This window comes from Stegodyphus dumicola, chromosome 3 (assembly GCF_044657685.1).
Source record: "Stegodyphus dumicola isolate Sdum_Otavi_A_Nest chromosome 3, ASM4465768v1".
In the NCBI taxonomy this organism is placed as follows: domain Eukaryota; kingdom Metazoa; phylum Arthropoda; class Arachnida; order Araneae; family Eresidae; genus Stegodyphus; species Stegodyphus dumicola.
This window is the reverse complement of record NC_140770.1, coordinates 109,354,794-109,370,914: the sequence shown is the minus strand read 5'-3', so window position 1 is coordinate 109,370,914 and position 16,121 is coordinate 109,354,794. Positions and strand designations below refer to the sequence as shown.

Below are 16,121 nucleotides of genomic sequence, written 5' to 3'. Positions count from 1 at the left end.
ATTTCTTAGTTTTGAGTTAAGCCCAAGTGAAGGCTTTGTTTTAAGCCTGAAGAAAGGGGCTGACTGTTCCTCTTACTTTGAGTGAATAAAGGGTAATTAACCCTTCTTGAGTTTACATTTCTGTTCTTTGAACTAAGCGATAATTCGCTTAACAGTTCACTAGGTTCCTCGACATTTAATTTAACAGAATAAAAGTCAGGAACTCTACAAGTTTAACAAATAGGTATGAAGTAGTATGTGTTTCAAAGATATGACTTGTAAATTAAAGTGTCGGACATTTTCAATATATTTCTTCACTTTTAAACATTTTTGTTAGATTAGATTTAAGGAAAAAAATAACGCAAAAATCTCTTCCTGATAAATTTAACATCAAATGGCAAGAAACATTTATTTTGAAAATAGAATTATCCAGTGCACGTTCTGCCAATACATAAATTTTATTTTTATGGTACTTCGTATTAGTAATATTTATATTGGTCAACTATAACTATAAACAATATTCCGTTGTTATAGTGATTATCGAATCGTCAATATAGTTTCTTTAAACCATTACCAAATTTCAGCCAGTTACGAAACCTAATATAAAATAAACAAGAATGTTAAAAGAAAATGTATAAGCAGATAAAAAAAAAAAAAACGAAAATGTATAAGCAGATAATAGAAAAAATAATAAAGCAGACAAAAAAATGAAATGTCTTATAGCTGACAGCAAATAACTGCGAGGTATCTGTTTCCAATTTATACACTCAAAAGGGCATTTCCATTAGTAGAACGGTAGATAATCAATTAATCCCAATAATCTCAATATTTTACTCTTGCTAAGACTCTTGCTAATTCTTTAAGAATCTTAATCTTGCTAAGACAAGAAGTCAATTTCAGGTAAGAAATTCGCTCCTTCCTCGAATTTATAATGTCACTCTAATTTTTAATGCCTTTTATTTAAGTTATTTAACAGTTAATTCCATTCTGAAGCAACTTTCCTATTACTCTCGCTTTCTAACCACGCAGTCTTGTACGGCCCACCAGCGGCCGAGCGGTAAAGTCGCTGAACACTGGTAGTTCGGTCCGAGGTTCGAATCCCGCGAACGGGCTGGCTGCATGGGTGTTTTCGTGGTTTTCCCCATGTGTAACGTGCATACGAGCCAGTTTTCCTTAGAAAATCCTCCACGAAGGCACCCCTTCTCCTTAGGCAGATAGCCCTAGTGAGCTTTCCCATAATTAAATACACACACACACGCAGTCTTGCGAGAATGCAAATGTGTTAGTGCGCTTGTCTTGAAATGAGGTAGGAAGAAGCTAGTATTTAAGGGACGGTTTTGGATGGAGAATTGAGAGAGAGAGAGCATTTTCTACCTGCTTAAAGCGTGTTCTATCTAAAGACCACATTGACATCTTTGATTTACTAGCGGTTAGATTTCTGTGTCATGCGCTTCTAGCCATTAGGCTTGTTTACACGCCGACTTTTAGGAGGCAGAACCTCCCTGCGTATTAAGTGACCTGGGAAATGCCGTTTAACTAACTTAATTCTATTCTACTTTAAGCTACGTATCACCATTGACTTAAGTCAAAAGTGTTGGCTTTTGTACGAATCGGTGTCATCTGTAAATATTTAGTCAACAAAGTGTTGTCTTTTACATCCTTTCTCTGTACTTTGTCATACTTAAGGATAATTCTTTACATAGTGCATTGACGTCTAGTTAGTTTATACTAGCTCATAATACAAGATGTTAAGCACTTAAAACTGCTTTCTTTCTTAGTTTTAAAAATTACACCTTTTTTAATGCATGAACAAGAAATAATCCTTCAAAAATTAGTATAAATCACTCATATCAGTGTGAAAGACTATTAAATTCGTAGGTAACCAGGGCCGGGTTATAGGATATGACATTTTTTTCTGAAGATTCTGAATAGATTGCCGTATATATCTTTAATCACGGAGAATATTAATATCCATATCATCCCAGTAAATTATCGAAAAGGGAAAATTTAAGAAAATCAATTTATTTTACTATTTGGATATACTCTTTATGCATAATGGGAGAAAGCTACTGAATATTCATTTGAATATAGAAATATTCCCAGCTAAAATTAATTCCTATTATTTAACATAACCCCAAAGATGACAAAATATAATGATTGTAATTTTTATTTATTTATTTAGTACCGAAATTGTTAACAACCAAGATTATTAACAACCAAGTAACAACCAAGATTATTGATAGTATTTATTGCATTAAAAAACTACTTCGTATTTGTAGTACGGTTTCCAAAGTTTTCTCTTCCTCTCAGTATGAAAAATTAGTCATGAAGTTCATGATTACTCAACATCTACTGGACGTTATCTTAATATAATTCATTTTCAAAGAAGCGGTGCTATACCATACAGCTCAGTCATGTGCAGACTCAGATGTATGGTATAGCATCGTTTCTTTGAAAATCAAGAAAGATTCTGATATTTGTGTAATTGCTGATAAATATCTGCAAAATCTGTCTGTATTAAAATTTCTGTCTGTAATATTATATATAAAACTTATGTAATTTCTGTCTGTAATATTATATATAAAACTTATGTAATTTCTGTCTGTAATATTATATATAAAAATTTATTTCTCTAAAGCTTGTCTTTTCTTTCAACATTTCCCAGTTTTAAATCTCTAACACATCTGTCTAAAAACTGTTTCATGTGGAATAGGTCCATATGCATATTACTGAAATTGGATATGTAAATTTATTTTATTCTCTTAATACTATTTGAAAAGAAAAATATCTTTACTTTGAGTCCATTAATGAACCGAAAATTGTGCAAGGGAGCTGTTTTCCCAGAGGAAACTTGCCATACGAGAGCATGAGGTGGCTGGTCATGAAAGGCAAAACGTTCTGCCAATAATTCAAACAGCAACGACCTAAAAATATCCGAAATGAAATACTGTTAAATTTAAAGTAATTTTAATGCCAATTAAATCACATTTGTTCTTATATATGTTTTATATGAAGTTTTGGTGCTATAATAACATTTATAATAAAATTTTAGGCATTACTTGAAGTACAATTATTGTTGGAAATATATGACACGTTAATCTTTAACTGGTACTTATAGAATTTACTCTTCAGTTACAGATCCACGCGTTTACTTAGTGTTAATTGTTGTATTTCTTCTGTAGGTGGTACTGAAATTTAGAGTGATTTAAGTACCATCATCAGAAGAGAAAAAAAACTGACTCTAGGAAAATCAAATAAATAAAATAAATCTCTAAAATATATATAACAATTTTTTTTTTTGTTACAGAATTCAATTTACTGACAAAGTGGTACCCATTTAAAGACGTTGTATTTCATCACTTTTGAATCAACACCAGAATCTGATTCTTCCTCGCTGTCAAGTCTATATTTGTTACCTAATCAGTATCAAAGTAGGCTTCATTCAGTACATGCATGTGATTGTTCTATGTGTCGTATGATTGTTCTATGTCTTTAGACTTACTTAACGAAAGACAAAAATTTTTAAAGACAAAGTCGATATTATGAAGTTTCCTTTTCTTTAACTATCATTTCATTTTTCTTTAATTTTATTCCTTATTTATGAATTTCTAAACTACATTATCATATTATACTTGGATTATATTAACAAAATTATTGCAAACGATATTATATGCACCACTGTAAATGGTACCAATTATAAATTTTGTACAAAATTAAAAAATGCCGAATGAACGGATGAAGGGCAGGTCCCCATCGAAGGGGACGGTCCTGGAGACTTGGGTGGCGATCATTCGTTGCTTGTTTGTGCCACTCGAGCCTTTTCGGCCATGAGAAGTTTTTTTTTTCGGGGGGGGGGGCTTTGTACAGTAGTGCGACGGAGCAATACCTGTGTGAGCATATGCAAAGTTCTGGTGCCCCGTCCATTTTTTCCCTGTCCCTATTTTATGTGCATGATTATCATTAGCATATGATTGGTCTATGTATCGTACATATTTCCATAATCTTTTCCTTTACCCAAACCATCAAGAAACTGGATAACGCAATATTTTTACATGAGTTTTGTACCATTCTTCGTGGTATTGGTTTCTAATTTTTTCACAGTAAATCTACCGGTTTTTAAAATAAACAATTACTTTTTACGACCTCTGTGATTTTTTAGAACTAATCATCTATTTTTGAAGTATCCAATTTTAATGGTGTTAAGGCAACATAATACGTGTTAGAATAGAAGATAGGATGTAGATAATAAGATCTTGATTACAAATAACTTTAAAAAGCATGTTTTCAGAAAGATTATTATTTTTAGAACCCTTTAATTTCTCAAGATACAAAGGCACTTATATGTCACTTTACTTGCGCTGAGGGAAATATTAAACATAGCGATGACAGAAATTTTTATGTCTATAATGTCCAAAACATTCTATGATGTTCACTTACATGCTTACTTTGTGCTGTAGTTGAAATTGAAAGCGCCAATTTCAATCTATTCGTAAAAATTCATCGTGTTACAAGTAATCCACATTCATTTCTTTCAGCTTAATTAATTTTCAAATGTGGTTTACTTCGTAATATATAAATAACCAAAATTTACTGTTACCTTTAGAAGAAACGACATAAAATTCTTACAACCGTATATAATTCCCACAGCTAAATTTGCATTTAGCCTTATTGCAAATTTATGCTGCATAATTAATTGTTATGTAACTAAATTTATGTTGTATAATAGCTCAAATTAACTGATTTACATAGCCCATGCAAACAAACAATTTTTTAAATAAATTACTTAAGGCATTCCTTTTGAAGATTGAACATGCTATGAAATAACTGAATTCTTTCACAAAAGAAACTAGCTGCATCTTCCTAGACTACATTGTTTCATAGTCACGCTCTTAATAAATATCTCCAAATTTGGACAAATTGCTCGACTTTGGGACAAATTGCTCTGTCCGAAAGTATTAAATGCTAAAAATTATCCATTAACTGCTACGAAATCAACATAATTATTGTATACTAACTGATTCCATATTTCATTTGTAATTATAAGAATTGAAAAATTCAACTACTACTAAGTCTTTTTTTTTTTCATTTTACCGTAAATTTTAATGTCAAATAGATTAAAGAAAGTTTCCGTATGTTGAAGAAACTAGAAAGCAATTTTCAGTATATTGCTCTCGAAAAGATGTATACAATAATCTTTTCCTTTAAAGCTCCCTTAAAGTTTGATTACACCGGGTTATATAATCTGTTAAAGCACTACAGGGAAACCTACCTTAAGAAGATACTTTGGACACTTCCTGAAGGAAACTGTTACCTATTCAAGTTTAATATTGAAAAAAATCAGAAAATCCGCACGCAGCCTACCCTTCTGAGTAGCTAAGAACTGAGTCTTGGGAGAATTAACTGCATTAAGGTGTTCTAGTCATGCAGCCACTAGTAATTTTCTTTTTGTTTCTGCTTACATAAAAACATGCATAATTTTAAAATAATACATTTGCTAGAAGTTTTGGAAACTGAACATTGCTAAAAGAATATATATGATACCAGCTGGGAAACAATTAGAGCAATTTAAAGAGTAAAATTTCTCTGCTTAGTAATTATTTGATATATTATACTATTATTTAATTTTAATATAAAAAATCAGAAAAAATGGGCTTTACACGAAACAAAAGGGCTTACTGAAAGCACATTTTCCAACAAATGCTCTGTCGTAAACACTGTTTCTGACATGAGTTACATAATCGGAAAAGAAACCAGCAATATTTAATCGTACTGCTAATCAATGTGCAAGAAATAACATGACCTTAAAAGGACAATATGCAAACAGTTATACCCAGAAACATCTATAAATCCTTATTTAACTAGAAAACACAGTAATGACCTTACCCGAAGGCAAATATGTCGGATTCTTGAGTGCATGGTTTCGAGGTATATATGAGGGGAGGATCGATTTGTAAGGAAGACATCAATTCTGGACTAATATAACTCAAATGACCCCTCGGTATGCAGCCGTAATCACTCCTAAAATGAAAAAATGTTTTAGATATTCGATTTTTAAAGCTGATTTTTTAAATATACTCTTCGTATTTATGAAAAACACATAACTCAATATAGCTCAATATACTTATCATTTGGAATATATTTATCATTATCATCATAGTGCGATATTATACTCAATATCATGCACCATAGTGATAGCTCGATATAGTTATCATTTATCATCATAGTGGAAATTATTTAAATATAAAACACCGTGACTTCTTGGACATCCACAGAAAATTAGATACATTCTTTATTACTTCTAAATTATCCTTCTAATTCCATATACTATGCATGATTACAGTTCTTCTTAATTAAATACATACTTCAATTTTTCTTTCTTACTTCATCATAATTGATATAATTTTATTTATTTAGTTGATATAATTTTTTAATTTATCATAATTGATATAATTTTTTAAACTGATCAGAGTACTAAAACTATTTTTGAAATCCATGAAAACTGCTATTTATTTAAAAAAATGATATGTCAGATTTCCTTAGGACTTTAGTCTTCTATTCAATTGCAGCAATAGTTTTCGAACTTTCAAATCTACCGATTCATATGCATTAATCACGATTCATCACGAATCGCATATATAAAGTTGCTCTGAAAAAAAGGCAGAAAACACAGCAAAGTAACTGTAAATAACCATACAGAATTTTTAGCCATTTATTCATAATTATAAATAAATTCGTCAATATAACAGTGTTTTGATCTGCGTGAAATGCATTCCAAAATATACCGTGGTTACGTAAAAACTACTGATAGTGACGAAGTGAATTATCCTGTTTTACCCGTAAAACAGGATAATTTGTTTAATACATTCTCTGCATAATTATAGTTAATTGGTAAATTATGTAAGTAAGACATTATCAGTATTAAATAACGTATTAAATCAAAGTATTATGTACTTATCAGTACATTAAATACTGCCCCCATAACACAAGACATCCTCAGGATATCCTATTTAAGTCGCAATCTCCCGGGAAGCAGTTAGGATATCCTGAGGATGTTGATTCTTAGATATCCTGAGGACCTCTTAAGTCAACATCCTGAGGATATCCTATTCAAGTCTCAATGTCCCGGGATATATGAAGATCTCCTCAGGATGTTGATTTTAAGATATCCTGAGGACTTCGTAAATCATCATTTTAAGGATGTCCTGTTCAAGTCGTAATGTCCTGGGATATATGAAGATCTCCTGAGGATGTTGTTTCTCAGATATCTTCAGTACTTACTTTTTATGGAAGCTCATATCTGAAAATATTAAAGTAACCTTGTACCACACGCAAGTCATGTTATAAGAATCGAAATCTTACTCTATGGATTACCTATTCTGCATATGAAAATTTAATTGTTATGCTTACACTGGATTTCGTCTGGTATATGTTGGCTGTAAATATTAAGTAATAATATTTTCAAATTTTTGTTGTTGTTTCACAGTGCCTATTGATCAGAGAACTTTCTTACAAGTTATAGGCGCGTGTTTTCATCCGTTTTTGAGTTTCATATTGAAAGTGTGTTTACGATTAAATTCTAATTGCTACATAATATATTTTGTAAACATTATTTTAGATACTTTTCTAATATCTTTGAACACAAATATTATGTACGTTACAGGTTAACTCAGAAAATCTTTTACGAAGACATTTATCCTATGAACAGATGGGCATGATGTGCATCCATGCCTTATATGGCATTCGAACTTGAGCCCTTCTGTACGGCAATCGGTCAATATAATCTTTTACCCGTCTCTGAGGCACTAATCAGAAATATCAAGTTATAAAAGTATTCTATTAAATTCATCGATAGTTCTTAGCATAGAAATAACTATACTTTGAAACTGCAAAAGAAAAAAAAAATACTTTTTGATCTGTTACACTATTATATTAGTAATGAATGATGTTTAGTGCTGTGCAGTAATAAGTAACAATATTTTTTTTAAACAAACGAAATTTTAGTTTACAGACGCAGTTAAAAACTAGTCTGTAACTTACAGACGCAGTTACAGACTTACAGACGCAGTTAAAAACTAGTCTGTACGAGGTTTAACTTGCTTTAATTTGAATTTATAAACAGAAGAATAATTTTATTGGGCTAAAAAATTCATTGCAGTTTCTTCGTTCATTTTCTGGTAAGTTCTTTAATAATGAGAATTAGTTTTTCAAAGCGACTGAGGTAAGAAGTAACTTATTTTTTACCTCTCTGTAATAGGAAAATAAGGTTTGAGAATGGGAAGAACTAACATTAAGTTCTTACTCTCCTCAAACCTCACTTTGCTACCTCTTTAACCATACAAATATTCGGTCTTGGCTAAACAAAGCGCGAAAAAAAAATATCCAGCGTTCTGCAGTCTTATACGTTATGCCGACAATGCTACATGACTCCTCATAATTTAACAATAATTGCTGCTTTATTAATTTATTTGTAACATCCAGAAAATGCAGTAAACACGTTTCTTCAAGGTATATAACACAAAGTTAAATGTTGTTTTGAAAACTCAAAATTAGATAACGGATTAAATAGATGTTCAAACTTTAAATTAAAATGATTTAATTTTTAAATTAAACGCGTTCTTTAAACTTAGCAGTTTTATTACTTTATTTTATACTATAAATAACAATTGAAGTTGAAAATCTTAAGGTTTTGATCATCATTATCATTGGTCGTAAAACTGCTTCTCAAATTTTCTTTGCTTTTTGAGAAACCGAGCTCCGCTCAGAATGTAACACCTCTGAGCACTTTTTCTGTAGCCGATGCCCCAAGAAGATTTCTCTTTTGTTAACTTGGCAGATTTATGTGTCAGACCTTCCCTTCTTTTGTATCCCCCTACAAGGGAAACATCCCTTCACAACAAAGTCGCAAAACGCCCCCAACGGTTTTAATTGCTCCGTAATAGTGATATCCTTGAAGAACCCCACAAAGTGGAAAGTACACGTACTTACTTTCTGATTTTCAGAATTCAGCTATTCTGCTAAACGTTAATAGCCGTCGTTCCAAATTCTCTTTCAGTTACGAACTGACTTGCTGACGCTTGCAAGCGTTACATTGACAGAGTGTGAAAAGTAAGTTTCTAAATGTTTCCTTTATTCTACAAAAATGATCAGAACTAAAAAAAAAATTATCTCAGATATCTAAAAGACGGGTTTACAGCAGAATAAATCAACGTATATTATCGGATTCGTCAGAAGATGAAGTAGTATTTAATTATGAAAAAGGACTGTGTCGAATTTTCGCGCTAGCAAATATTCTTTAAGTTCCATTTCAAACTGTGATTCGGAATATGAACTTTTATGTCTCAAGAAGAACTGACTGATGACGATTACCAAAACGATTATCCCATTTTAAGGAATATTCCAAATATAGGACTAATAAATATTCCGTTAGACTTTATGTCCCTTGTGTGCTTAGGAGTAGTACAAAAAGGCGGAGGCACCTTACAAGGCGGAGTCACAAGCACGATTACCACATAAAAATGTTGAACTAATTTTTTTTTTTTTTTTTTTGAATGACCAGTTTTTAAAGCCTTATGTACCAATTGAATTTGCAAGAAAACCAAGGAACCAACTCTAAAAGGATTGAAACACTGGAAAGCTACAGAATACCGTCAATTTTTACTGTACACTAGCCCACTTATTATTATTATTATTATTATTTTATTTATTTTTTTTTTCAATTTAACAAAAAGCTACATGATCATTTTTTACTACTTCATATTTCGATTAGACTCTTATGCAAAATACAGAATCAGACGGCAATTGATGAATACGCACAGTCTCTATTAAAACTCTTCGTAGTAAATTTTGGGCTTTATTATGAAAAACAGTATATTGCTCATAATGTTCACGGCCTACTGCATATTTGCGAAGATGTAAAAATGTTTGGGCCGTTAGATAATTACAGTGCATTTAAATTTGAAAGCTATATATCTTCTATAAAAAAATTTGATTAGAAAATCTTCCGCTCCATTACAGCAAATAGCAAGACGAACTCATGAACTGTTTAATCATATTGTAGCCATGAATAATGATTCAATTAACATAACCGACTTAAGTTCAGAATTTCAAAATTTACACACATCTGGTCCACTACTTAAAGGTTATTAAATGCTTAATTTTATTATTGAATTTTGAATACAAATTAACTGAAGTCAGAACTGAATTTGTAGAATAATTTAATTATGAATATATCGAAGAATTCAGTTTTGGGCTATTGAATGGTTAAAAATGATCGAAAGATTTTTAATACTTTAAAGCAAAATTTTCTCTTATAATATTTTGTATTTATAATTCATTTCAAGTCTCTTGCTCAGTTTCAGATATATTTACAAATTATTAAATAAATTGAAATTCAAATTAGAAAATAAATTGTATAAATATTCTTAACATTTCTTTTTTTTCCATAGTAACCACAGATGAAAGACCTGAGAATGTCTGTGGAAAATAAGCAAGTTTCAGGTTATCACAACACCTTCACACACTTTCACTGGAATATAAAGAAGATTTCTGGGGATATACTGGGATGTAACATTAAGCAGTTGAGAGTATGTATTTAAGAGGTTAAAGGGATATTGTAACTAGTATTTCAAATCCTGATAACATCCCATACGCTGTCGGTGGGACCTAGATAGGATATCCTAAGGATATACTGTGATGTGACATTAAGCACTAGGGAGGATGAGTTTAGGAGGAAACTGGGTTATTACGGGATGTCCTGAGGATGTAGTAAGTAGGACTTTAAATCCTAATAACATCCCATACGCTGTCGATGGGACATAGATAGGATGTTTTTAGGATATAATGGGATGTGTTTAGGAGGTTAGTGGGATATCCTTGGATGTCCTGAGGATGTAGTAAGTAGGAGTTCATATCCTAATAACATCCCGTACGCTGTCAATGGGACTTAGTTAGGATGTCCTGAGGATATCCCGGGATGTGACATTAAGCACTCGGGAGGAGGTGTTTAGGAGGTTCGCGGGATATTCCGGGATGTCCTGAGGATGTGCGCATATCCCGCGAGCAACATCCTCGGGATATCCCAAGGATGTTTTTGTGCTATGTGGGTGTACTACTAAGCAAAATAATGTAAACTATATTGTACATTAGAAATTCTCTTTAGAATTACGAAGGTAAGCAATTCTGATATTGTAATTTAATCTGCAAAAGACAATCAAGATATGAAGAAAAGCAATTACGGCACAGAAGAATGTTATTGTTTAGAAGAATAGGCGAAATAAGAATTATTTAAGTTTTATGTGTGTCTTGGAGCCTTTATTCGTTAACTAGAACTTTAAAGTAACAATAATACGTTACTAATGAACAATTAAACATTATTTTAAAGTCGCGACAACACAATCTATTGAGAATAACGTGAATGCTAGAATTGAGATTGCAATTTTAAGAAAATGTATTGGTATGAAAACTAAGATTACTAAGATTACTGAAACCTAAGATTCCCTGCCAACATAGTTACGACCATTGAGTTGGGAGGGGAGCGTATTCACAGTTGAAATCTCATATAACTGGCAAATGCACAATGGGATTTCCCAGTGATCATTTCCCTTTTCCATATTTAGCTACATCGGCATCAAACAACCGCGCCAATGTAAGGAAGCACAGCACTAAGAGTATTTGAATTGTTAATATTTGGTTTTGAGTATTGATTTGAATATATTGTTTGGAATATTGAGCTTGTTTGAACTAAGATACAATAATACGTCAAGCACTTATTAATTTAGAAGTCAAACAACAAAAATCAGTATTTGCAAATTTTCACAGGAGTTTCCACGGTTTTACCGAACTAGTTTCGATGGTTTTACCGAACCATCATCCTCAGCTGCAAAAGCAGAAATGAACGATATAAGATACAGTGATCAGGTAAAATAAGAAAGACTGGACAGGAGTTAAGCTAAACAGATGGCGCCAGTAGCTTAATTTCTGTCCAGTCTTTCTTATCTAATCACTCTATCTTATCTCATTCGCTTGCGCTTTTGCAGCTGAGGATGATGGTTCAGTAAAACCAGCAAATCTAGTCCTGTGAAATTTTGAAAATATAACGCTGATTTTCGTTGTTTGACTTCTAAATTAATACTTTTTTGAACTGTCATACATTTTACTATGCTAGGAAATGTTACCGTTTTGTTTGCATCTTAAATTTTACAACTTAATAAAACGCAAAGCATAATTTATTTTTACACTGACGACATGAACCTCCGCATGCGGAGGTACGACTGGGTACTTTTATTTCTTAATCAATTGCCAATAATTGTGTTACAGGTAAACTACAAAAGAAGCGATAGGGTACTCTAAAACGTATATGAGAGTTTTCCAAAAGCTGTAGCGAGACTCACACTTTGAAGACCACACTTCGATGTGATTTATAGTATGAACTAATTAAATGTTATATGTACGACGCGTTTTCGTTCTTGACTTTCAACGTAAACGTTCATTTCAACGTAATGAAGGTATAAATGGTGCCTTCTGTTAAATTTTAAGAGTTAATAGAAAGGTTACTTTAACATTCTGAAGACTCTGTCTTTTTAATTCAGAATGGAACAATAACTGGCCTGTCTGCCTAGTAAAGTCTAAGAGGCACTGATTTAAACTTCTAAATAACTTAAAACCTTACAAATAGCCATTCTAAAATAATATTGGAAGGAAATTCTATACTACAAAAATCAATATACTACTCAATATTCATAAAGCTTCTCAAATTCCTCTGCTTATGCACAGATTATTTATCTATGTTATTTTTTAATTTGTATTCGTATATTTCAAAATCACTAGTCAGACTTATAATATGACTTATAGAATGGAAAGTATTAAATAATTAACATATTTATACTGGCTTGGGTATGATACAGTTCAAGAGAAAAGATATGTGCTTTTTCACTATATTATTGAGGTAAACAAAATAATATGCATGTTTATAAATAAAGTTTATAGACTATTAACTCCATTAGAAGAAAAGATTGCATTTGAAACTCATATTTTCAAATAGTTTTGCTTAAACTTAAGGTGCAAGATAAGGAAATATAAGGCGTTATATTTTCGTAATGACTATTCTTAAAATAATTTTGGAGTGTTTGAACTGCTGTACTTTTTACTATGCTAACAATTGTTACCGCTTCAGGCATAAGTACATTATTCAGTATACGCGAGGATTACCAGATTTCTCTGTTTTTATGCACATATTATTTATCTATTCGTTATTTTTAAATATGAGTTCATATATTTGGAAATCACTATTGAGAATATTCTGCATAACATTTCCTTCTTAGATTTGCTAGCTATATATCTGTTCAGTAAAATATATTTTTTCCTCATTTGTTCCAGAAGCAGATGATTCAATTGAAATCATCAGTTTTCAAAAATATTATTTAATTTTTTAAACATCAAAATATGTCAAACTGGATATTCGCAGTTTATATAATCAATTTAATTTTAAACTGCTTAGAAGATAAAGTATTAAATTATAATAGTAATAAATACAGTGCATATAAATTACTAGAAATTTAACACTTAATATCTCGGAGATTTAAATTACCATCCGTAACTTTTTAATTTCATATATTTTATGACTTATGCGTGATTCAAATACATCATTATTTGAAATTTTTGCGCTGTTCATAAACCTACTAATATCTTCTTTTATGCAAAAGTTTTAAATCAGACTCTGGTTTGCAACTCAGAGTAAATATTTGGTGCACGTAGAGTAAATCTTTGGGCAGCATTAAAATTTTACATTCACTTTTGTAGGTGATATAAAAGTTAAATCATTTCTAACTTCTTCCATTTTTTTCTGTTAAAAACAATAAAATTATACTTTACCGGTCCAGCTGTTTATCTGCCATTCCATGATCCATAATACACAACTTTACTCGACATTCGAGAATGATGTTCTTTGAATTTAATTTTCTATGAACTATGTCTTTGGCATGAAGATAGCCCATACCCTAGGGAAAGCAAGAATTCTTCATGTAAATTTGATAGATCTTAAGCTATGTTATTTTTGAAGAAAAAGTATAATGCAGAAAATTATAACACACGTTGCTCTTGTAATACACATGATGTATGCTAATGAAAATAATAGAAACATATTAAAATCTTACGTTTTTAACTCTGCACGAAAGAAATTTTACTTATATTCCTGATGAATAAAGCGATACATGTAAGAACTCAAACGGTACTTTATGTGTATATTACGAAGCAAAATAAATGTTTAAATGAAGCAGTATCTAAAGCGGATTAAACTTTTACAGCAAACTTAGTTTACAGAAAGTTTAGCTTCCTTTTACAGTGACTGTGTCTTATTTTATGTTACACCTGTTTTGTGAAATATCTCCTTATTTTCTGCGCCCAAAATTAATTTTTGACACAATATTTAGCGTAGCGTTCTTAAACTCGTTTAATACTCTTACTTTAACTAACAACGTTTATATGATAAAGAGAAAAATTATTGTCTTGAAAGCTGCAGAAAAATGTTTCGATTTCATCTTTCTTGATAATAAATTTTCAGAAATAATTTGCGATACGTAATCAGGAAGAATAGAAATTATTATCCTAAGCGATAAAACAATGATAATATTTGCTTATGTCGGTCAATTAATGAGAACTTAGATGAATATTTTTTAAATATTTTGCGCATTGCACATACAAAATTTGTAAGTCGATATATATAGTATACGTGCAAATTCTTTTGAGTATTTTTGATAACTAGCTTTTTACATAAAAAATATTGAAATGCTTGAAATATTATAACACTCGATATAAATTCAGAATTAGTATTTTTTTGTCATTAACTTGTAAACAGCAGTGGCAAAATATAGTTAAATATTGAATAGGAAAAAATATTCTTCAGATCAGTCTTGGGATGGAGGGAAGGGAAAAAAAAAAAGTCTCAAAAAAACTCATCGAATGAATCAATAATTTATCATCTCTAAAAGCCTGAAACGTTATCTTATATAAATGAAATTGTAATTGACTTATAAATTCGTGAAAATTGTTTCAAATTATAGTGTAGCCTTTTGAGTGCAACTAGCTGGTGAGGTTAACTAGCAAATATTAGTTTGTTATTCAGGTAAAACCGAAATTGAAAGAGAGAGCACTTTTCAGCAGATAATTTAAATCAAATTTACTGAATGAATTAAGATGAAAAAATGAATTAAAGCAAATTAATTTAATTAATCTTTTTTCACCTTAATTTACTTTTAAATGTGATTTAAGCTATCTTAAAATAAGTCTTGAAATTTCTTCGATAAAATGAAGCAAAATTATTCAGTTCCCTAAAATTTTCAGTAATTTAATATGCTTTAAAAATATTTCATTTTACCCTTGAGAATTGAAATTTGTTCAATACTTAAGGTTGTTTTAAAAAACGAATGTATATTGTTTCAAAGCGTATAAAATAAGTCTGTCCTGTCCTTCTGTCCTGATAATAATTTCTCATAAATCATCTTTAAATAGTTATCGTAAAAATATTAGAAGTTGCTTATCATGTTCTAGTAATTACTAGTATACGAAAACAATCTTCTACTAGTGGTAAAATCATTAGAATTATCATCTCCAGCTCCATTCATCAAACAGATATTTTCCTTTTTGCTTGACAAATGATGATGTCAGAGGAAGATGATGATTGTCACATCATTAGTCAAGAAGAACAAACGCTTTTCTACATTTCTGCCATTCTATTCCTTTATTTATAAAAGAGACATAGTAAAAGCTCTGATATTGAGTCAAACGAATGCTTGTGGCCTCCTCACATTTCATTTCTAAGGTTACAACTTATAAATGCCCCTCATCTTGTAAGGTATATTTTAATTTTATATCAGTTATTTTAATTTTAATGTACTTTCCTATCGATTCTTGTTTCAACTTACAACTCCCTACCAGAATGAGTTTTTACAATCACATCGAACGCAAATGAGTTAGAATTAGCATTTAAAGGAGATTCAACTTACTTCCAGAGAGAGAGAGCTAGGAATCCTGAGTAACGCATGTTTGCCTTTGAGCGAAGTCTCTCTAGAAGCTGTTACGCTCGGCCGTATATTACGTGCCTTGTCTTATTCACTGGCTAGTTTAAATTCAGGGCTAACTATAGGATT

General features: G+C 31.0%; 1 protein-coding gene across 1 annotated transcript in view; it reads right to left on the bottom strand.

The window, feature by feature from the left end:
• LOC118190467 (uncharacterized) overlaps positions 1-16,121 on the bottom strand; it is an 85,938-nt gene that overhangs the window by 7,177 nt on the left and 62,640 nt on the right. Inside the window, exons 11-13 of the mRNA XM_035361175.2 lie at positions 13,849-13,973; positions 5,863-5,997; positions 2,774-2,903 (exon numbers count right to left, since the gene is read on the bottom strand). Coding sequence (XP_035217066.1) covers positions 2,774-2,903; positions 5,863-5,997; positions 13,849-13,973 — 390 coding nt within the window. The remainder of the gene's footprint in view (positions 1-2,773; positions 2,904-5,862; positions 5,998-13,848; positions 13,974-16,121) is intronic.